Below are 24,677 nucleotides of genomic sequence, written 5' to 3' on the forward strand. Positions count from 1 at the left end.
CACAACTCCGGGAGGCAGTAGAAGATAGGAGGGCCTGGCGTGCTCTGGTCCATGGGGTCACGAAGAGTCGGACACAACTAAATGATGAGGCATATTTAAGTGTCAGAAGTTGTTTGTGGAAGATAAAGTGGAGCTTTTATCAAGCTGCATTTTTCAAGCTTTGGAATACACAGGCTTGTGTCCAGTAAGGATCATCTTGCTGGTGGAAGGAGAAATTAGGCTGCTTCCCTACCCCAATTTTCTTTCTCCTGTGCTGTCCTCATTCTCCATTGCCACCACACCAAGCTCGGTTACCCAACTCACATTTAACAGCAGATCTGAAGTGGTCTGCAAGAGGGAGGGGCATCACTGAAAAATGGCTCCTTCTCTCTTCTGAAAGGGACATTGTCTTCTATCAGTGGAATGACGTCCACCGGATAAAAACCTCAGCACCCTTTTTCAGCCACAGCTGTTAGTTTGCAAAATCTGAGCAGAACTTAGTGGAATAGACAATACTGCTAGGAAGGAGGGGGCAACAGGAAGAGTGAACAGTTTGAGATGCTGTTGGTTTGCAAGATCTGAGCAGAACTCTTAATGATGGGGCATATTTGAAGTCAGTAACTCATATAGAGCAAGAAAGGTCTCCCTAACCTTCACCTCACTGTTCTCCCCTACCTGCACTGCAGCGATCCTTGGCTGCTGTTGCTGTTCTCCCTAGCCACAAAGCAAAAACCAGTATTTTCATAGCTTAAATGTGTGAGCTGTTGAAAATTCTTTTGGAGTTTTAAAAAATATTTTTAAATATTTTCACAGGAAGGAATTAAAATTGTTTGGAAAGGAAGGAGTTAACTGGTTTTCTCACAGTCACTGAATGCTGTTCTGAGTGGCAGAGTCATAAATGTAGTCAAATTAGAATGTTAGCAAGCTATCAGAGAAAGCCAGTAAAGTCATAGCTAAACTTGCTCTAATATTGCTACTTTGAATCTATCAATTATAGCCATGAATGGTTCAATTGTTTCAAAAAAAGTTTTTTAAAGGCTGCAACAGATGTTTTTCGCCCAGGTATGCAAATTTTGTCTTATCAGTGTATTTGATCTATTTTAAATTGCTGAAGTTCCAGGTTGCTTGGTTCTGCCTGGGATAAAAACAAAACAAAAAGAAACGTAAACCTCAAGCCCTTTACCCAAATGTCCACAAATTTGGCACAGAACAAGAGCAGACCTTCTGCTACATGCATGCCAAGTTTGGTGCTGATCTGAGGTACTGTTTCATAGGTATAGGTTCTTCGACATGGTCTCTATGAATCCACACCAGTGGGTTAAACAGCGCCTGCGCTGGTCCTCTCGGAATCTTCCAGAGCTATAGGGGGAAAAGTAACAAAGTTTAGGTTGCCCTGTACAGCGCATGCTCCGCCCGCCAAAGTCCCAGTTCCATTTTTCCGCCCGCAGAATTGGAACCTCTCGTTCAGAGCTCTTCGAAATTGTTCATCTGCCTTCTTTTTTCGGACTTGGACTTGGTTCTTTCGTCTATCTGACCTCTGTTGCCCTGATCGCGGACCGTCTGACTATTCTCTTGCCTCTGGCGATTCTGCAAGTACCTCAATTGCCCTTAATTGCTCTTTACTGCGGCCTGTTTACCTCCTGCTGAGGTGCCATGTGCCTCCCGGGCTGCTTCAGTTACAGCCTATTTACCTTATTTTCCCACGCTATTTGGCCTATGTCACCAAAAAGAGGGCCATTTAGCCGCTGCTCTTCGTGTTCAAGGAAACTGCCCTTCTCAGAAGGTCATTCTCTTTGTGTGTGGGTTTTTTGGTGTTTTTTTTTTGGTCTGGGAGAGACTCATTCAACCAGCCATTGTAAACATTGCAAAGAGTTTATGAAGGCCACTTTGAAGGCTCGCCAGCAGCGTTTAAAGTACTTTCTGTGGAGCCAAACTTTGTCGGCTTCACAGCCTTCAGACATGGAGTCTGCTCAATCTACATCCTCAGTCTGCTCTGAGGTTAGACTTGTTTCTTCACCTCCTCCTCAGACTGCTAAGGAGAAGCCTAAGAAAAAGGCTTTGTCTAAGAAACCTCAACCAGCTTCTTCTGCTCCTTCGACTTCGTTGGAACCGAAACAGAAAAAGGCACCAGTGAAGCCCAAGGCTAAGGCAAAGGAGCTAACTTTGGTTGTTCCTCCCATTTCTGCCACTTTGCCTTCTTCTATATTAGAAGACTCCTCTCGAGACTGAGACTCAACGTCGGAATTGGGCACCTCTCTTCCACCTCAACAAGAACCTCCTGTTGACACCGAGAGGTCGCCTACTGCTAGCCAGCTTGCTCAAATTATTGCTGGTTTAGCAAATGCCCCGTCAAGCCCAGTTTTGACAGGGCGGGCATCTCAATCCCCTTCTTCAGCATCGGGGTCGCTCCCTTCGAAGTCTCCTCCTCCACCTCGAGGGAGACCTGAGAAGCCTACTGAGGTTCCTTCTCCTCGATGTCCACCATTGGATCGAGACGATGATGAACCTCCATCCAAAAAGCGTCGACATCGACACAAGCATGGGCACGGATATGACTCCAATGCCGATAAGCATAAGAGACATCGACATCGAAGGGACACTTCGGTCTCTGACTCCAACTGCAGTGTGCAGTGCAGGAGATCGCACCATCGACGCCGTAGGAGGGATTACTCCACGGAGTCTTCCTCCACATCAAGGGATCGCAGGAGACGAAGGAAAAAGGTTCGTTATGCCTACTCCTCCTCTCTCCCCACCACGCCGTGGTCGACATCGAGGACTGCTTGACGTCGACCATAAACCTTTCCACATCAGCAGCTACAGACAAACCTGCACCAGCTAATACTGCTTCTTCTCAAGGCACTAGACCAATCCTGCCTCCTCCAAAGCAAACGGGTGTTGTACCTGATAGAGGACAACGACCTAATATCCTTTCTCACTCTGATGAGGAACAGCCAACCCTTGAATGCTCTTCTGAACCTGAAGAAGAGGAAACGTCTGAAGCATCTTTGGACACCCCGTTGCCAGGGGAGCCTCTGGGCTCTGATGCTGGGGATTTACACCCCTCCTCTCCATCTGAAGATTTCTCTTCTTATACTCAGATGGTGTCACGCATGGCCAAAATTTTGAAATTTGAAACCGAACAGTCACCTCCACGGGAGGATGATCTGATCTTTGGGGATATCAACTCAGAGAGATCGCACCCAGTCAGTCTTTCCTATATACCTGAACTGTTGGACTTAATCAAAGAATACTGGGAACATCCAGCTAATTCGATGTCTATGTCAAGGAGGACGGAGAATATGTACCGCATACATAGGTCTCACACCTCCTTCCTCTTGAAACATCCTGCACCAAACTCTTTAGTAGTTGAGTCTAGTGCTTCCAAGACTCCAGCTAAAGGCCACGCCACTCCTTCTAATAAGGAAGGACGAAAACTGGAAGTATTGGCTTGTCGAATGTATTCTATGACCACATTCGTCTTAAGAGCGGTCAACTACCTGGTGACAATGGGAGCTTATCAGAAACAACTTTGGACCAGAATCCTACCTGCATTACAGGTGGCTCCGGATGACATCAAACAACTCTGTCTTAACACACACGCTGAGGCTTTAACTGTATCCAAGCATTTATGCTTGGCATCCCGTCATATAGCAGATGCTACTGCTAAAAATCTAGCTTCTCTTATAACTTTCAGAAGGCATGCATGGTTACGTTCTGCCAGCATTATGGAAGGGATCAAGATGAGGGTAGAGAACCTACCTTTCGATGCCTCTGGACTGTTCAACCAGAAAACTGACGAAAATCTTGAAAACCTGCATAAGAGTAAAAAGACAGCAAAGTCTTACTCTATCCAACAACCTAGAACAAGTAAATTTCAGTTGCACTCTAAGTATTCACATCAACCTTACCAGCAACCATCTACCAACATTTACCACTCTTTTGGCATTCAGGCTCATCAACGTTCTTCCCTACCTCCTTCATCTGCTACTACCTTCAAACCTCAATCCAATTAAAAAAAACTGTCATATAAGACAGCTGGCAAGAAGTCAAGGCAATATCTTTGACTTACCCAGAATCACTTCAATTACCGGCCACTCCACCCACCTGTCTCCTTACCTTCACAACTGGACCATCATAACGCAAGACTCTTGGGTCTTGAGCATTATAAACTCAGGTTACCGTCTGGAGTTTACAGAATTGCCTCCTCTAGGACAGGTCAAGCCTACATCGTTCGATCCTGTCCTAGAAGAAGAGATTCTCACCCTTCTTGAGAAGCGAGCCATCCAGAAGGTGCCAAGTCGGGACATCCTAAACGGGTTTTACTCTCGGTACTTCATGGTACCCAAGAAGGATGGCGGTCTGAGACCAGTTCTTGACCTGAGGGACTTGAACACCCACCTCAAACCACGCCGGTTCAGAATGGTCACATTGGACTCAATCATTCACCTATTGAAGAAAGGAGACTGGTTCGTGGTTGTGGATTTAAAAGATGCATACAGTGGTGCCTCGCATAGCGAGGTTAATCCGTTCCGGATTAACCTTCGCTATAGCGAAACATCGCTAAACGGAATAAAAAAAGCCATAGAAACGCATTGAACTTTGTTCAATGCGTTCCTATGGCTTGAAAACTCACTGTTCAGCGATGTTTCTTCATAGCGCCGCCATTTTCGCGCCCTCGTTAAGCGAGGGCAGGGCGCGAAAATGCGGCGCGGACCTTCCGGCGGCCATTTTGGAACCGCCAATCAGCTGTTCTCCCCGGCTTCGTTATGCGAAGATCGCTAAGCGAATCGCTTAGCGATCTTCGCAAAGCGAAAAAACCCCATAGGGGCCATCGCTGAGCGAATGCTCCAGCGATGGCCCAGAGTGCCTCGTTAAGCGATTTCATCGCTCAGCGAGGCACTCGTTAAGCGAGGCACCACTGTACTTCCACGTTACCATTAATCAAAATCACAGAAAGTACCTGCGTCTGTTTTTCAAGGACACCATTTACCAGTATGTGGCTCTTCCATTTGGACTTTCGACAGCTCCACGAACCTTCACAAAGTGCATGGCACCTGTGGCAGCTCACCTTCGTCTACAAGGGATACAAGTTTATCCATACATAGATGACTGGTTGATTGTCTCCAGGTCAAGGATACAAGCACTGAAAGACACACAGTATGTTACTTGCACCTTGGAAGCGTTGGGCCTCTCCATAAACTACGAGAAGTCCAATCTACAACCCAGGTGATGGATTACATCGGAGCAAGACTGGACTCATATAAACAAGTTGAGGAAGGCAATAAGGAAGTTCAGACCTCATGCGAGTGTGTCAGCAAAACTCGCCCAACATCTTCTAGTCTGATGGCGTCAACAACATCTACCTTATTTCATGCTCTCCTAAAGATGCGCTCTCTTCAGTCTTGGATGCTCACTCTCTTCAACCCTCATCGAGACAGTCAGCACAAGCTACTAACAGTAACTCCAGAACTTGCTCTACAGCTACAGTGGTGGACATTCCTGCCACATCTCCTGGTTGGACGTCCGTTCCATCCTCTGCAGCTTACACGACAGTCACAACAGACACCAGTCTCCTAGGATGGGGAGCACATTGCGAGGGTCACCACATTCACACATTGCGGTCCCCTCAGGAAGCGTCACTCCACATCAACCATTTGGAGCTTTTGGCTTTCATAAAAGCACTCAGGGCTTTTCTTCCCCTGGTACAAGGCAGAGCAATACAGTTGGTGACAGACAACACCACGACCATGTTCTATGTGAACAAGCAAGGAGGAACAAGGTCGAAATCACTTCTGCTTCTGGCAGTCCACCTATGGGAGTGGTGTTATCAGCAGCACATCTTTCCGGTGGCTATTCATGTCTCCACGACAGAAAACCAGGTGGCAGACGAGTTGAGTCGTCGCTCGTTTCAAACTCACGAGTGGGAGTTGGATCCAGTCGTGTTCTACACCCTGTGCTGCAGATGGGGGACACCCTCTATAGACATGTTTGCCACTTTGAACAACAGGAAGTGCCACAAGTATGTGTCACATGTGGGAAGAGGCGAGGGGTCACTGGGGGATGCCTTCATGATCCCCTGGCCCAAGGGCCTATTTTACCTTTTTCCGCCAATACCCATCATACAAAAAGCCCTAATCAGGACACTCCAGATGGAAGCAGAAGTAATTTTGATTGCTCCCTGGTGGCCACGACAACCATGGTTTTCCATGCTTCTACAGTCAGCGACGGACAAAATTAAGCTGCCCCTCATTCCACATCTGATCACCCAGGACTCGGGGAAGGTCCTTCATCCAGACCTGGAGTCCCTCCACTTAACAGCGTGCAGGATATCCCATCGATAAAGGAAGTCATTGACAAGGCTAGGAAACAAGCAACTAGCCGTCTTTACAAAAACAAATGGCAAAGCTTTCTCAAGTTCACTAAAGGACGTGGTTTACAGTCATCTCCAGTAGCATTATCTAGACTGCTACTTTACCTCCGGCATCTGTTTGATTTAAGACTTTCAAAATCTACTCTCAAAGTATATACAGTGGTGCCCCGCATAGCGATGTTAATCCATTCCAAGAGTAACGTCGCTATCCGGATTCTTCGCTATGCGGGAGGGGAAAACCCATAGGAACGCATTAAACTCCATTTAATGCGTTCCTTTTGGGGGAAAACTCACCGGTAAGCGAAGAATCCCGATCTGGCCACCATTTTCGCCGCCTCAATAAGCGAGGTGCGAAAACGCTGCGGGCGGCCATTTTCCCCCAGCTGGGCGGCGCTTGCTTCGGCTGTGGACGCTTCCCCGCAGGTTGTGCCGCCCAGCTGGGGAGAGAAGGTTCAGAGCCCCCGCGGTGGACGCTTCCCCGGAGGTTGCTCTGAAGCCAGGCTTCAGAGCAACCTCCAGCGAAGCATCCACCGTGGGCGCCCTGAACCTTCACCGCCTTCTCCCCCCAGCTGGGCAGGGCTTGCCTCCGAGCGCCGGCAGTGGACGCTTTCCCGGAGGTTGCTCTGAAGGCTGCGCCTCCCAGCTGGGCTGCGCTGCCTTCAGAGCAACCTCAGCCTCCACCTCAGCCTTCTTTATGGTCCAACTCTCACTTCCATACGTTGCGACTCGAATAACCGTAGCTTTGACTATGCGGACCTTTGCCGGCAAGGTGATGTCTCTGCTTTTTAAGATGCTGTCTAGGTTTCTCATTGCTTTCCTCTGAAGAAGCAGGCATCTTTTAATTTTGTGGCTGCTGTCTCCATCTGCTGTGATCATGGAGCCCAAGAAACTAAACTCTGTCACTGCCTCCATATCTTCCCCTTCTATTTCCCAGGTGGTGATGGGACCAGTGGCTATGATCTTAGTTTCTTGATGTTGAGCTTCAGACCATTTTTTGAGTTCTCCTCTTTCACCCTCATTAAGAGGTTCTTTAATTCCTCCTCACTTTCTGCCATCAGAGTGGTATCATATGCATATCTGAGGCTGTTGATATTTCTTCCGGGAATCTTAATTATGGCGTGGGATTCATCCAATCCAGCCTTTCGCATGATGTATTCTGCATATAAGTTAAATAAGCAGGGAGGCAATACACAGCCTTGTCGTACTCCTTTCCCAATTTTGAACCAATCAGTTGTTCCATATCCAGTTCTAACTGTTGCTTCCTGTCCCACATATAGATTTCTCAGGAGATAGATAAGGTGGTCAGGCACTCCCATTTCTTTAAGAAGTTGCCATAGTTTGTTGTGGTCGACATAGTTTGTTGTGGTTTTTGCATAGTCAGTGAAGCAGAAGTAGATGTTTTTCTGGAACTCTCTGACTTTCTCCATCATCCAGCGCATGTTAACAATTTGGTCTTTAGTTCCTCTGCCCCTTCGAAATCCAGCTTGTACTTCTGGGAGTTCTTGGTCCATATACTGCTGAAGCCTACCTTGTAGGATTTTGAGCATAACCTAGCTAGCGTGTGAAATGAGTGCAATTGTACAGTGGTTGGAGCATTCTTTGTCATTGCCCTTCTTTGGGATTGGGATGTAGACTGATCTTTTCCAATCCTCTGCCCATTGCAGAGTTTTCCAAATTTGCTGGCATATTGAGTGTAGCACCTTAAGAGCATCATCTTTTAAGATTTTAAATAGTTCATCTGGAATGCCATCACCTCCAGTGGCCTTGTTGTTAGCCATGCTTTCTGAGGCCCACTTGACTTCACTCTCCAGGATATCTGGCTCAAGGGCAGCAACCACACTACAGTGGTGCTTCGGTTTACGACCATAATGCATTCCAGAAGATGTGCATAACTCGAAATGGTTGTAAGTCGAAGCACCATTTCAAATAGGAATACATTGAAACCCCATTAATCTGTTCCGGCCGGGGGGGGGGGAAATAAAAAAATAAATAAAATAAAAATAAAGCATTGCAAGCACCATAGGAATGTACTGGGGCTGAGAAACAAACACACTAAAACAAACAAAACACAGCCAGCCCCAGCGGAATGCCATGGGGCTTGGGGGAAAAACACAACCTCCCCACACACAGCCAACCCCAGCGGAACGTGATGGGTATAGGAAAAAACATTTAAAAACAACCCCACACACACAGCCAGCCCCAGCGGAACGCGATGGGGCTGGGCAAAAAAACACAAAAACACCCTCCACATACACACAAGCAGCCCAAATGTGATGGGACTGGGGAAAAAACACACCAAAACACAAAAACCATCACAGCACAGGAGGGAAGGCAGTAAAACTGGGGAAAAAAACAGTTTTGATCTTTTACCTGTTCAGTGTCTTGGCCTGTATGAGAAGGGAAGGTAGTTAAAAAGGAAGAAATAAACAAAAAATAGTTTTGATCTCTTACCTGGTCAGTGTCTTGGCCTGTATAAGAAGGGAAGGTAGTAAATAAATAAATCTAAATTGAGTTTTGATCCCTTACCTGGTCAGTGCCTAACCATAAGATATGTTGTTTTACCTAGAAGATAGTTATGTGATATATATTAACATTTATAAACCACTATCTCTTTAAATTTTGAGCAAGTAATTAACACTATGAATATGGAAATAAATACAAGAGAAATCAACCCAGAAAGAGAACTATTAAGATGAACAAGTCAATAGATCCTGGCATATTAACACATTAAATGGGTAAATATTTCAGACACAGTAATCTTTGGACTTGGAAACAATATGTAAAGAGGTATGTTGTTCATTTCTGAACAAGATAAACAAAATTTTTTTTTCTAATTATGGTTACTAAGGAAGGAAATTAACCAAATATAATCTCACGAATGCTAGGGATGAAATACAGAGATTAATCACGCAGAGTGGTTCATTTCCAACAACTACACCCATGGGTCCATCAGAAAGGGGGCACCCAGAAAAGCATCCCCACAAATGCTACTCTTTCCCATCTGTGTGGGAAGTCTGTTATTGAAATCCAGCTTACATCTGGGTGCCCCCTAACAAACCCATTTATCTCCATTAAAAAACAACAGCAGCTTCTCAAAAGTACACCAACTGCCCTGCCAGACCTCACCATCTTAAACCTACACTACCCAGGCAATGCCTTAATGTAGTTTCCAGAGCTATAGACAAAACAGGAAGCAATCCTGTCCATTGATACAGAGTACATCTCTACAAACTATAAACATGAATGGCTGAGAAAGTCCATGCTTCAGCCTGGATGAAATGTAAATGTAAGTAATTTTGAAAAGCCAAGGTCTCTCTAACTCACTCTGCTCCAAATGGCTGTTGAGGCAGGAAAGCAGCAAGTGGGCAAAGACCAACTGTCAAGAACTTATGGCACTGTTGCTCCAGCAATCGTGTGACCTCAGAGGTCATGTGACACCTTCTCTCATTGTGTCCTCAGCAGTATGTCAATAGTTATTTAAATATCTCTCACACTCTTAAGCCCAATTTAAGGCTGCTTGCAAGAGTGAAATAAAAGTCTTGTCCTGTGGATCATAAATACTTCTGCATGGGCTGCTGTTGGGCTGTTTTGTTTTTGTTTTTCTTATAAGCTCATAAATGATAAGTAGTACTGTATCTTCAAATGAGCATCCATTAACTATCTTAGTTAATGACGTGGAACTATTTACCTATTCCTTTTTAGCTCGTGAGTCAAGAATGGAATATTACACGATGTTGGAGAACTAATTGCCATTCAAAGCACTATTTATGTCACAGAACCCTGGTCCAAATTCAGAAAATGTTAGCACTAAAATAAATCTTCCTCTTTTTTTTGTCCTGACTTAGGGCACAACCCTAACTAGCCAGGCTGGCCTTAGGCTGGCTGAACCAAGACTCTCACAATTAAGAGAGAGATGCCTGTTAAAGGTACAGTGCTATTTCTCCCAAATGCAAGTCCTTTCTGCAGCTGCCATGAAACCCATTGCAGTATCAGTTTGAGCTGAAGAAAGGCAGATTTTGAGTGTGGGTGGGTGTGTCGCGCTTGTGCACCTGCGCACAAGTGTGACACTCCACTCCACAAGCATGCCCCTGCCCCCCAAATGGTCCACGGTCCCAAAAAGGTTGGGGACCTGCTGTTCTACGGGATTCTTGTCCACAGTATTAGATATGATAATTGTTTGAATTGAATTTGCCCATTCCTGTCCATTTTAGTTTACTGATACCCAGGATGTCACTGTTGATTCTTGCCATCTCCTGTTTGACCACATCCAGCTTCCCAAGGTTTATAGATCTTACATTCCAGGTTCCTATGCAGTATTTTTCTTTGCAGCATCGGACTTTCCTTTCACTTCCAGGCACATCTGCAGCTGAGCATCCTTTCGGCTTTGGCCCAACCACTTCATTAGCACTGGAGCTACTTGTCCTTGTCCTCAGCTCTTCCTCAGTAGCATGTTGGATGCCTTCCGACCTAAGGGGCTCATCTTTCAGCATCATATATTTTAGCCTTTTGTTTCTGTCCATGGAGTTTTGTTGGCAAAGATACTGGAATGGCTTGCCAGTTCCTGTTCCAGATGGATTCTGTTTAGTCAGAACTCTCCACTATGACCTGTCTGTCTTGGGTGTCCCTACACTGCATAGGTCATAACTTCTCTGAATTACTCAAGCCCCTTTGCCGTGACAAGGCAGCAATTCGTGAAGGAGATTACAAACATTATTTCTACTCAATATTCAAGAGAGCTTCTTTCTTTTTCAGTTCTAACTTTCTCTTCCATGACCCCAATGTAGCAGGAGTGGCAAGAGGAGGATATGGAGAAAGGGGGAGAGAAAATGTGGCTTTGGCCCTTATCCATTGCTGGCACATGATCTCTGGGGGAATCAACAGAGTGGCTCAAATTCTTTTACCTAGTTGTGCTGGCATAACAAAACATGTAACTTTTGGAGGCAAATTTTCCCCGGTTAAGTCACGGTGGACATTATCAGTTGCGTACTAAATTGCATGAATCAATTTTGTTTTACCTACTGTACAGGCAGTTTGCCTCAAAAAGTTATGTATTTGTATAGGTGTGTAAGAGAGTTTTGGCCAGTTAGAGACTAGGAAGAGAGAGCAAAGGGAACAAAGAGAAGGAAGAGGTAACAAAAACTGCTTTGGTCCTGCCCATTTTGGCCCCACCTACCACTGGCATGGAGCCCCTTCCTCCATTTACAGATTTTATACACACACACACACACATTTATGATAGCTGTTAACTATGTTCTCTCAACGTTTCATAGAAATAAGGTGTTTTGAAATGGGAGTAAAAGCAGTCTGCGTTTCACACAATTTCTGACAAAGTGGACATAAGTATACAGTACTTGTGTATTGATATAGTTTTAATTGGACATCCTGTGGCAAGTTGACAGAGCACTGCTGAATAGGAAATAGTGGCAACTGCATAGTGACAACTGGGAGGACAAACTCTAATGTTTATGGTTGACTTCATAAGGAGATGAGAGGCTGATAACACTTTGGGCTGCAGGCCAGATTTGTCAGCTGCAGCCTTTATGGCATTCTAGCAATATGAGGGCAAAATGAGCTGCTGCCAGGCTGTGGAGTGTGCAATAATGATGCTTGGATTAAAACTATGTATTGCTCATAAATGAAATATTAAATGTGCTTGGGTGAGCATATTTTTAAGCTGGGAAGTATTTATATGATTATTATACACATGGTTTTATTTCAGCCTTAATGTCTTGGGGAGTAAGGGGAATAGCTGGTCAAATAATATGGATTAGCAGTGTTATCTACAGCTTTAATCACATGGACACATTTGTGTGTGTATGTGTAGTGACACGGCTGAAAGTGATGCAACACTGAAAATTTATGTGATGATGATGGGTACAGATTTAATTCATCCATGTGACCTTTTAGTCATGGGTAAAACCACATCTTTAATTTTTTTTCTGTCTTCAAACACAACCTGTTATCTGCAAATCAAGCAGAATGAAGCAGATTGTTTATGGTAACTGTCAGTGATCGCTTAAATTCCCAAATCCCTTGTCATCCTTTCCATTGGCTTTTGGAAATCCTGTTATATGCTTATATTTGCAGGTGAAATGACATGCCCAAGAGAAAGGAAAAACCTAAGTATTTCACAGAAAATTTGCAAACCCTCATTTTATCCTTTTCGTTGCTACTTCCTTCTGTAGAAACATAGTGAGACTTAATAAAATTATGTGGTCTCAGACATTAGTGCAAAGTTCTCAATACAAGGAGTAATTCAGAAGCCCTATTAGCATTTTCCTAAGACTTTAGGGAATAATTTTGTTTCTGAAACCATTGAATGGAAGGACATTTGTGTTAGTGGCTCCCCCTTCTGCATAGTTACTTTTCATGCAGCTGGTCATACACTGGTTGAGAAAGCAGGTGCATGACTAATGGTAGGGGGCACTGCTTGAACAATTGGTCTTGTATATGTGATAATATTCAACAGAATTTCAGGCTTAAAATTTATGCTAAACATTTAGGGTACCTGGTTTGTAAATGCAAATGTTTTATGAGGACATACAGGTTCCGTAAGAAAGTTGTTACAGTGCTCCAAACAGCCATGGTTTCTTTCAAGATGCTCCTAGGAGACACAATGATGAGCAGCATGTGTAAAAATAATTGATTTTGTAAAAAATCAAATTGATTTTTAAAAAATCAATCATAATTCAAATTAAAAAAACTTATTTAAATTGTAAATTTTTAGTTTTTTTAAATTCGATTTTTAAAATTTAAATCAATTTTATTTAAATTAAATCCATGGAATAACTGATATCAAAGACTGCCTTGATGATGGTGATGATGGTATACCATCTGTGGTGCTTCTCAAAGAATAAGTCTTAACAGGCCCTTTCTTCAGTAGGTTATAATCTGAAATTGGATGGAAGGGAACCAACAGTGGAAGAGAGGAAAATGGAAGCAGAAGCAATCAGGGCAGTAATATGTGATTACTCTATCCCACTCAGGCCCATTGTAAGTGCCATCGGCACCCCAACGTATGAATTAGCCAAATACTTAGCCACCCTCCTACAGACCCACATTGGACAAACCTCAACCTACATCAAAGACTCAGGACATTTCATAAGCAAGATCAGCACCCTAAAACTCAACTCTGGGGACAGACTGATCAGCTTTGACGTAGTATCCTTATTCACTAGGGTACCGATAAAGGACACTCTGACGTCCAGCATATCTTTCCAGAAGACATCAAGGCCATTTTCCAACACTGCCTAACAACCAGCTATTTTCAGTGGGATAATGAATTCTATGAACATACAGATGGAGTGGCCATGGGGAGCCCCCTCAGCCCGGTTATAGCAAACCTCTACATGGATCATTTTGAAAAACAGGTCCTGGCTTCAGCACCCTTCGCACCCACAGTCTGGTTCCGATATGTGGACGACACCTTTGCAAATTGGAGTCACGGTGAAGAAAAATTGGAAGAATTTCTAAACCATCTCAACAGCATCTACTCAAATATACAATTCACCATGGAAAAAGAAATAGAGGGCCAACTCCCTTTCTTAGATGTTATGGTCATACGCAAAACGTACCTCCTATTGGGACACAAGGTTTACAGAAAACCCACCCACACAGACCGGTACCTACACAAAAACTCCAACCACCGGCCACAGCAAAAAAGAGGCATAATCAAAACACTGGTAGACCGTGCAAATCGGAACTGTGACGCTCAATTTCTCAGCACTGAACTCAACCATCTGAATTGGGCCCTACAGGCAAATGGCTACTCCAAAAATGAAATCACCACAGCCATCAAACCAAGAAAACAACACCAAACTGAAAACAGCCACCCACAAATAAAGTATTTCTGCCATACATCAAAGGGGTCACGGACCACATGGGGAAACTTTTGAAAAAACACAACCTACAAACAGTATTCAAACCCACCACAAAAATACAACAAATGTTACAGTCAGCAAAGGACAAAAGGGACCCCCTCACCACTGCAGGAGTATACTGGATAGCTTGCAGTTGTGGCCAGGTATATATTGGAATCACAAAATGCAGCATCCACACCAGAATCAAAGAACATGAGAGACACTGCAGACTAAAACAACCGGAAAAATCGGCAGTAGCTGACATGCCCTGGAACAAGCTGGACATGAAATTCTATTTCAGAATACTGAAATACTGGACAACACCAGCAGTCATTACGTTAGACTGCACAGGGAAGCCATTGAAATCCACAAACACCAACAGAGCTTCAACAAAAAAGAAGAAAGTTTAAAACTCAAGAAAGCTTGGCTCCCAGCACTGAAAAATACAATGTGTAAAAGGTCAACGAAGTCTACCCAGCCACAAGGACCAGGGATCACTACACACAAAAGACCAGCTAATGACACTCATCAATCACAGTGACAGATCATCTCTCCTCCTTATCACAACAATACACCCACAACAAAAACACACTGATCACCATAATCACCAATCTCCTGAAAAGGACAAAAGCTGATCCAACAGCTATAAATACTCAACCCCAAACAAAACTGCACCAGAGCAGAGTGCTACCCCTGTCCTCTGAAGATGCCAGCCACAGAGACTGGCAAACGTTAGGAAGAACAACCTTCAGAACATGGCCAAAGAGCCTGAAAAACCCACAATAGCCAATATGTGATTATTTAAGCGTATGTATTTTGACTAAGTAAAGATACAGAGAACTGAGACAAGGGGTTACTTTTCACATTGATGTGATGGAGTTTATACTTGGGAAAGAAAACAGCATGTGGAGTAAAGAGAAAGAACCTGACAGTGTACTGGAGAAACAATAATTATGTAGTCTGCCTTTTCCTTTTTGAAAGGTATGCTTTTGAGAGACTACAGTCTGCTTGAGAAACACTGTGATTGTCTGGGGTCAGCAAATCTAGCTAAAATAAAATCTGCATAAATCTGGTGTCATAGGTCATTACTGGAGCGTAGACAACTTGCCTTCTGTGCAATAGTATGATATGCATATAATCAGCATGTATGTGATTCAGGTTGATGTACCTACACTTTGCATGTTTATTGATTTACTTCTAGTTTGCTGATGTCGAAGTCTAGAGAAAACATAGTTGGTAAGAAATACTAGTTTTTAATAAAACTTGACATTTTGCAACTGTGTGCATACTTTTCATTGAGGTTTGTATATGCCTTGTGGTTTCATTACCTTGGTAAAGGAATTTGGGATGTGTGCACATGAATAATGGACAGCAGGTGGTGATGAAACTAAAAGCTTCTTAAAGCATTTGGAGGTAGCATTACTAGAGGCGTAAACATTCTGGGCAGCGGTATGAAGTGCATGTGATTGATTTAGAATGATGCTTAAGTTCAAAATGACAGCTATCCATTGTCCCAGTGGCTTTTAGCTAGTTTGTAAGATAAAGGTAAAGGTTCCCCTTGACAATTTTTTGTCCAGTTGTGTTCAACTCTAGAGGGCGGTGCTGATCCCCGTTTCCAAGCCATAGAGCCAGCATTTGTCCGAAGACAATCTTCCGTGGTCACATGGCCAATGTGACTTAGACAAGGAACACTGTTACTTTCCCACCAAGGTGGTCCCTATTTATCTACTTGTATTTGCATGCTTTCGAACCGCTAGGTTGGCAGGAGCTGGGACAAGCAACGGGCGCTCACTCCGTCGCATGGATTCGATCTTGCGACTGCTGGTCTTCTGACCCTGCAGCACAGGCTTCTGCGGTTTAGCCCACAGCGCCACCATGTCCCTAGTTTGCAGGGATAACACAAATGTCAAGCAAGTCCCCCAGTTGAGGTCTTTTTGAAGGGAATCCCCTTCAAAGAATTGGTATGAGAGTTGCTTCAGAGGAAGGATATCAAATATGTTGAATTTGAGGCTTTAGCAGAATAGAAGCAAATTGGATGTGTGCTTTAGAGTGGTTGCTGGCAAACTACGTTCGTCCATCTTTCAGTGTAATAGTGATGAGTTGCCTTGCTTGGTTCTTGTGAAAGTGAATGGAAAAGTCTTGTTAACTAACCATAGCCCCATTAATGCACCACAGTAGGACCACCACCCCCATCCACAAGATCAATATCCACTGATTGACTTATACACTGCCTGAAAATACTAAATATTTTTAGTATTCTTCCTAATGACTCCCTCAATCGTCTTTTGTTCACTTTGATAGCAGCAGCAAAACAAGAATGCTGCAGACCTTTCTGCTTTTTTTCTTAAATAATAGCCTACTTACCTTATCTTTTTTCTCATTGTTGATCCTGCTCGCTTCCCCAAAGGAAAAAGAAAATGATTACTCTCCCTCCCCATTCTCCCTCTCCACAATAGTTTATGGCCTCTACCAGCCCCTTCAAAACGTGTTCTGGTTGTAAGACCAAAATACCCCATACAGAAAGGCACTCAAAATTTCTTTTTTGTTTGGGGTAAGGCCATATATCACAAATCTGTCCAATCTGCAGGAAATTTACAAAACTAGTCTTAAAGAACCAGCAGATTAGACTTCAATCCTGTTTTTTGAAAAAGTCGCTAGAACAGCTGAAGTCATTAAACAGCAGCAGTGGACTCCACAGATTACTACTGAAAAGGCCCACAGAAATGTCAGCTTTGACCATCTCTACAATCCCATCTATTTCATCTAAACCAAGTCCATTGAAAACAATGGAGGCAGTTGCTACATCCTCTACTTGGAATCAGTTGAAACAATCTAAACAAATTACAACTTTGAAATCAACAAATACATGTAAAGCAAACGATTACAATCCAAACACTAATATAGAAACCAATTATTGGTTTCAGCATTACAAATAACATCTATCATTAACCTGGATTCTGAAATTTTAGTTACGGGTTTGGTATCAGGTTAAACTTCACAGTTCCCCCCAGATCAATTTCACAGCAGCCATCACCTTCTCACGATTTTATGGACACATGACAGAGTTGTGGTATTACCAGGATGCACCAGGTGGTGCTAACCAAAAGAACTTCCCTGAGAGATGAAGACGCCAAGCAATAAAGCAGTGTTGATAGCAGAATAGTTGTATTATTTACAGGATATATACATACATGTACAGCTTAGTCCTTGTTTCCAGTCCCGAAGTCGTACACAGCAGTTTCCACAGAGTTCAATGCATAAATCAGAGTCAAAGTCCTTGTAAATTAGTTCTGCAGTCAAATACCATATGTTCAGTCCAGTAGCCAGAGTTCTTCCAATATACAGCACGAAGACACGGCTTCTTCCAGGATACTCCAGCACAACAACACGACGACAGCAATTCACGATGACACCAACCCACACCACCACAGAGTGTATGTGCTAGGTCTGCTTGCTTTATCCCAGGGTTAGCCAATCCTGGGATTGCTCTCTCAGCTGTTACAATTTACTCAGCTGGATAAATTCTAGCTTTACTTCTTTGTATAACACAAATACTTATTGCTTTAGTACAAAACTGCATTTAACAATTCCTCCAGGTTGCAGTGTATACTAATTAGTTCATACATATATCATAAATTTCACCCTAAACTCCTGTCTTCTTCTGGGCCCAAGAATATATTAGTCCCCAGCTTTGTTTTACATAGTCTCTTGGCTGTTCCCGTAGTGCTTCTGATAGAGTGTCCAGTTCTGCCATGTCCCATAGTTTCTTTAACAGCTCTTCTATCGTCGGAACCTCTTCTGTTTTCCATTTCTGGGCCCAGAGTAATCTAGCTGCTGTGAGTATATACGTAAAACAATGCTTCAATTTGTTATCGTTTACTCCTGAAATGACATTCAATAATGCCATTTCAGGTTTTAGCTCTAACTTCTGCTGTATAATTTCTTTTGCTAGATCCCATACCTGTGTCCAATAAATTTTGACCTTTTCACATGTCCACCACATATGATAGTAAGTTCCTACATTTTTCTACACTTCCAACATATACAGTGGTGCCTCGCTTAACAAGCACAGCGTATAACGACGAATCCGCATAGCAATCCCTTCTTCGGGATCGCTAATGCGGAGGCATAGCGTCGGTCCTTATGGCAAAAACTCGCATAGCGATGATCGGTAAGTGTTTCGCTTACCGATCTTTGCTTTGCGATGCCGCGGATCAGCTGTTCGGCGGTTACAAAATGGCCTCCGGAAGCCCCGAAATGGCTGCGTGCAGCGTTTTTGCGCCCTCCCCTTGCTTACCGAGGGCGCGAAAATGGCTGCCGCTATGGAGGAAACTTCGCTGAATGGTACGTTTAGGGCCCATTGGAACGCATTAAACCATGTTTAATGCATTCCAGTGGGTTTTTACATTCCGTTTAGCGATGTTTTCACATAGCGAGGGTTAATCCGGAACGGATTAACCTCACTATGCGAGGCACCACTGTATTGCTGTTACTCTCTGACATTTTTGCTAATCTTACAGGTGTATAGTGCCATCTATAAAACATTTTGAGTATGTTTTCTCTTAGATTTGCTGGTTTCAATATCTTATAGCTTTCTTTCCACATCTTAGTCCAATTATCAAGGTCTACATTGTACCCAAAATTTTTTGCCCATTTTATCATTGTTTCTTTCACCCTCTCATCCTCTAGCTCATATTCTAGTAGATAGGTATACATTTTCTTAATTATTGCTTCATCCGTATATAACCACAGTCTGTCCACCTGGACTTTGCCCTTGAAAAAACCCACAGTCCTGTCTTTTTTGTATCTTGATTCTAATTTTGCCATTGACCACCAGTCAACCGCTATACCCATTTTTTCGAGCTCTTGTTTATCCCTTATCTCCAGCTCTTTTGTTAACAGATTTTCATATGTGGTTAAACTTCCTTTCTGATTCAGGGTTTTTAATGAGAATGCTTCTATCGGTGCTACCCACATTGGGATTTTCTCATAAGTTTGTGCTTGAAATTTCTGCCATACCATCCCTAAGGCCTTCCTAATAATATGCTCTCCAAACTGAGAGTGTTCCTTGTGTCTCCCATACCATACATATGCGTGCCATCCCATCTTTAAGTCGTGTCCTTCTAATTTCAGAAGTCTTTGATTTTCTAGAGTTATTCACTAACACTAATATTTGATTTTCTGCAAACTGATATAGGGAGAAGAGAGGTGTTAACGAGCCTGGAATCTTTGACTCCAAAAGGTGGTGGGGGGACTTCAAATAGAGGGGTTAGAGAGGTTTTTTTTCTGTATATGTAGTCTGGTTTTTTTCTTTCTGTTTTTGTCTTTTTCTTATCCTTTTCCTCTTTTTTTAGTGTTTTATGGTTTTTTGTATGTCAGAAATTATCAATCAATAATAAAAAAAATTCCTCCAGGTTTAGCTTGAACCTGTCAACATACCCGTATTTTCACCTCATATCAGGGAACAGATGATTGCAGAGTGGATTTGATTTACATTGCGAATTAAATCAAGATTGAAATTTTAAAAATCAGATTTTTTGATGATTTGAATAAATTTTTAATTTACATTATTTTATTTTTTTAAAAAAACATTGATTTTTATGCACCCTGGATGAATGCTACAGAACAGCTGAGAGCGGTGCCATTGTCAACATCACCATGTAAGCAGTCCCAGAAAACACAGAGCCCATCAAAATGACGAACTTATTTATATACTGCCCCATTAATGCAAACATTGCTCTGGGCATTTTACAGATTAAAATTTAAAAATCCCACAGACCCCATATTAATTAATTATTCATTCATTATGTTCCTATGCCATCTTTTTCCCCAAAAGGACCCAAGGCGGCTTAGATCACTAAAACAGTATTTAAAAGCTAAAACAGTAAGTATACAAATATTAAAAAAGAATTAGACAAGTACTATATAAAAATGGTAACAAAGATCAATATTAAAACACATTTAAAACAACAGAACATAACAGTCCATTTAAAACCCCTCTCAGACCACCAGTTATTAATGAAAAGCTTGCCTAAAGAGAAAGGTCTTTGCCTGCCTGCAGAAGGAACAGCAAAGATGGGGCCAGCCTAGCTTCCCGTGGGAGGGAATTCCAGAGTCTGAGAGCAGTGACAGAGAAGGCCCTCTCCCATGTCCCCACCAAGCACACCTGTGAGGGTGGTGGGACCAAGAGAAAGGCCTCCCCTGATTATCTTAATGCCCCGGCACAATCCTAGAGGGAGATGCGGTCTTTTAAATTGCTTGGACCCAAGCCATTTAAGGCTTTGTAGGTTAAAACCAGTGCTTTGAATTGTGCCTGGAAGTAGATGGACAGCCAGTGGAGCTGTTGTAACAGGGGTGTTACATGTTTCCTGTAACCAGCCCCAGTTGACAATCTGGCTGCAAAATTTTGGACCCTTTGCAGTTTCAGAATACTTTCCAAAGGGAGCCCCGCATAGAGTGTGTTACAGTAATCCAACTGAGATGTAACTGGGGCATTTGTCATTGTGGCCAGATCAGACATCTCAAGGAACGGGCGCAGCTGGTGCACTAGTTTTAACTGTGCAAAGACACTCCTGGCCACCGCTGAAACCTGGGCATCCAGGCTCAGAGATGAATCCAGGAGCACCTCCAAGTGATGTGTCTGTGTTTTCAAAGGGAGTGTAACTCCATCCAATACAGGCTGTGACCCTGTTCCTTGATCTGGTTTTCAACTGACCAGGAGCATCTCTGTCTTGTTTGGATTAAGTTTCAGTTCATTCACCCTCATGCAGTCCATTACTGATGCCACACACTGATTTATAACCTCTCTCAGTGGTTTAATGTAGATATTAAACAGCATAGATGACAAAACAGATCCCTGAGGGACATCACAGACCAGAGGCCAAGATGTCGAACAGGAGTCCCACAGCAATACCTGCTGGGCTCTCTCCTCCAGGAAGGACCGGATCCACTGAAAAACAGTGCCTCCAAGTCCCATACTAGAGAGACATCCCAGAAGGATGCCATGGTTGATGGTATTGAAAGCCACTGAGAGGTCCAGCAGAACCAACAAGGATGTACTCCTATTGTCCAGTTCCTGGCATAGGTCATCCGGCAAGGCGACCAAAGCAGTCTCTGTCCCATATCCAGGCTTGAAGCCAGACTGAAATGGATCTAGATAATCTGTCTCCTCCAGGAATCCCTGGAGCTCAGAACCTTGGCCAGGAATGGGATATTAGAAACTGGCCGATTATTATCCAGTACTGTGGGGTCCAAGGAAGTTTTTTTTTCCAGTAATGGTCTTTAGTAACAATATGGCAAGGACAAGCAGATTCAAGAACAGCTTCTACCCAAGTGCAGTATTGAGTTTAAATGCGGGGTCATAAGTTTTTGGTGGAATTTCAATTGCTGGGAGAAATGGGGTATATATATCTGTATGGTGAGTGTTATGTATATTTTAACTTTTTTTTGTAGTGGTGTTGTCCAGTTCTACCTTGGGGAAGAGCACCTCATTTCGTTGCACCCACTTGTGAGTGCAATGACAAATAAATTTCTTATGTCTTATGTCTTAAAAACAAAAAACACATACAAGAGATCAAAGAGGGAGCAAGAAAAGAAAAAAACTCATACTAACAGCATCCAAGAGTTGTTGAAGATAGCTTTGAATGGTTCTACTTTCAGCAATTTATTGAACATAAGTGGGCAAGGAGCCATTCTGTATCTCTATTGGTAACTTATTACAGAGCCTGGGGGCCACCACCAAGAAAGCCCTATTCCTTGTCTTTGCCTTCCTGGCATTGTTTAATAATGATGTTAATGTTTTATATTCTTAGTTTCATTTTGCTTTGTGGAGAGGTAACTTAAAATCATTGGATCTCTGAATCTAAATAATAAATCTTACATGTATGCTTTTATTATCTGGAGCAAACATATTTTCTTTTACATTTTAGCCTTTAAGCATCAACCGCCTCTGTTACTGCTCACTGAAGTGGCAAAACAGTTGAATAGTTCAATTAAAAGTTAATTTAAATTGTCAGAACTCCATGTTGTAGTGATTTTAGGTGGCCATGTAATCATTTTCATGCATCTTTAGCGATGTACCCTCTAATTTTCAGCCCTGCTGGGCGCGGCTCCACCTTTCTCTCTTGTGACTTTACCCACTGCGCGCAGAGTTCCAAAGGGGCTGAAAATGATCACTCTGCAGAGGAGGAGGAAAGCTGTGCAGAGGGAGGTGGAGTTGCACATGCGTAGCTGTGCATCTTAGAGGGAACCTTGATATTTAAATAAGGATGTGGTGCCTAAGAATGTGTGCATGTGTTTAAATGGATGCAGCATTATATGACTTCATGGCTATGCCTATCCTTAGTATTTTACATGTTTTGAGTAACAGATCCCTCATTCACATTTCTTCCAGTTAGTCTCTGACCTCTGTGTACTGTGTGGATAGTAGTCATCAAGACTGTTAACACAAATATGTTCTATGTTGTAACAATCTCTTGTGCTTCAGTTGCACAGGTTTCACAGTGCATCTTCAGATGCAGTCCTGTTTGAATGAATGCAGTTTTCACATTTTTTATTAATTGGATGATTAAGTAGCATTCTTAAATGGGTAAATTGTCTAACACAGCCACATAGTTTGTTCTTTATTTCTTCCTAGTGATACACATGTATGTTTGAATTGGCCCCATTCAGCCATTTGCATTAGTTACTTACCCTGCTTTTCACAGCGGTAAAAAGCACAGAAATTATTTTCTAAGTTCTTCTGAACAGTTGTAACCCACCCATCTGGAAGTCTGTATACTGAAAAACCTGTTATATTCCCAGTGCTGTTTGAGTAATGTTATGAAAATTGCTGTCTTCCATATGTTTTGAACCTCAACACCCACCTATTCCAGATAGAATAGCCAGTAGTCTGGAAATACGAAATTTGTAATACAACATTTATGTAAAATGCCAGGTGGCCTATCTCTGCCCTGGAGTGTTGCTTCAGTTCGGTACAGTATTTTGTTTCATGCAGAACAGAATTTGTGTGGCAATTCTTGCATAACCATTATCTTTCTCTCATCTTTCTCTTTCTCCCTTTTCTTCTGTTCTAACATTGTAGAGCTCCAAGCGAGAATGGAAGCCTCTGGAGGATCGCAGCTGCACAGATATCCCATGGCTGCTGCTCTTCATTCTGTTTTGCATTGGCATGGTAAGTAACACATTAACCATTTACAGCTTAAAACATTACTGGAAATAAAGGAATATGTATTGCTCTGCTTAAAGCCTGTTTTGACAGTGACTTTTGGTAACACTATAGTACTGATGCAGCTTGCTTCCCTGCACATACCCTCCTTTAGTGTGTGCAGTACATGCTTGCTTTCCTGGCCTACCTAATCCATGTGCCTGATTCCGCTATAGTATACTCAGCTGACTGGGATGGTGACAATGATTGCCTCCTTCTCAGATAGGGAATGTGTTTTGCAGCCTCCAGATACCATGCACTATGATTCTCTGAGGAGAACACTATGTTTATCACTGTATTGAGACTCTGAACAATACTCAAGGTGTCCTATGTATTTGAGGACAAACTGTGAGGCACAACAGTGTATGTGGTAACAGCCAATATCACAACGATGTTTTTGGTAACCAGATACACTGGCACTTACTTTCTGATGCTTCTCAGTCAAGCTGTGGACAGATGCATTCACTACTATACTGTACCTGTAACATATTACAAAATGGGCCTCCATTTAAGCATAGAATTCGTATATGTGGATGGCAGATGACTATTCAAATGACAATTGTCACAGGTACGTATCCACTCCCTCCTTTCTTCAAGGATGCAGCAGATACATTAGATGTGACTGGTAAAATGTCCTGGGTTGTACTGCTACCTGAGAATGTAAGCACACAGCCAAGATACAAAATGCGATTCCACTTGTAGGCCTGTTTAGGAAGTTAATGGCAACACAGACTAATTGGTTTCTTGTATCTATGTTTCTTATGTATCTCGCTTTCAAATGTTAAGAAAATAGTTTTGATTTTATAGCTTGAATGCAGCTATGTTGTCACACTATACATGGTGCGACAGAGTTCTTTTTGGTTCATACAGGCTTTTCTGTTTTGAAGAAAGGCCCTTCGTTTCAGAGAATGGAGAAGAAAATTGGACAGTCATTTCTATTTTATGTATTTCTGACAGAGACCTATCAGGAGGACACTGTGAAAAAAACCCTCTGTTTTTAATGCAGTTTGTTGCTGAAAGCTTTCGTTCTCATATCATTTCTCCCCAGGGTCTTATTTGTGGCTTTTCAATAGCTACTGGAGCAGCCTCAAGATTGGTTTCAGGATATGACAGTTACGGAAATATCTGTGGACAGAAGAATGTAAAAGTAGAAGGAATTGAAAACAGTGGCTTAGACCTCACAGGAAAGAAGTGAGTATATGATCCAAATGGTCCTGTTCTTCCAATAACTGATGGAATATAATACAAGATTTTGACTGTGGAT

The 24,677-nt window shown here is 42.8% G+C and overlaps 1 protein-coding gene across 2 annotated transcripts in view; it reads left to right on the forward strand.

Annotated features, from left to right (window-relative positions):
- The window catches only part of SLC44A1 (solute carrier family 44 member 1), a 130,514-nt gene that overhangs the window by 25,688 nt on the left and 80,149 nt on the right, over positions 1-24,677 (forward strand). For both annotated transcript variants that reach the window (XM_078384840.1, XM_020801469.3), the window contains exons 2-3: positions 23,291-23,380; positions 24,462-24,604. In XM_078384840.1, the coding sequence (XP_078240966.1) occupies positions 23,291-23,380; positions 24,462-24,604 (233 nt within the window). The remainder of the gene's footprint in view (positions 1-23,290; positions 23,381-24,461; positions 24,605-24,677) is intronic.

The sequence above is a fragment of the Pogona vitticeps genome, chromosome 2, assembly GCF_051106095.1.
Source record: "Pogona vitticeps strain Pit_001003342236 chromosome 2, PviZW2.1, whole genome shotgun sequence".
NCBI lineage: Eukaryota > Metazoa > Chordata > Lepidosauria > Squamata > Agamidae > Pogona > Pogona vitticeps.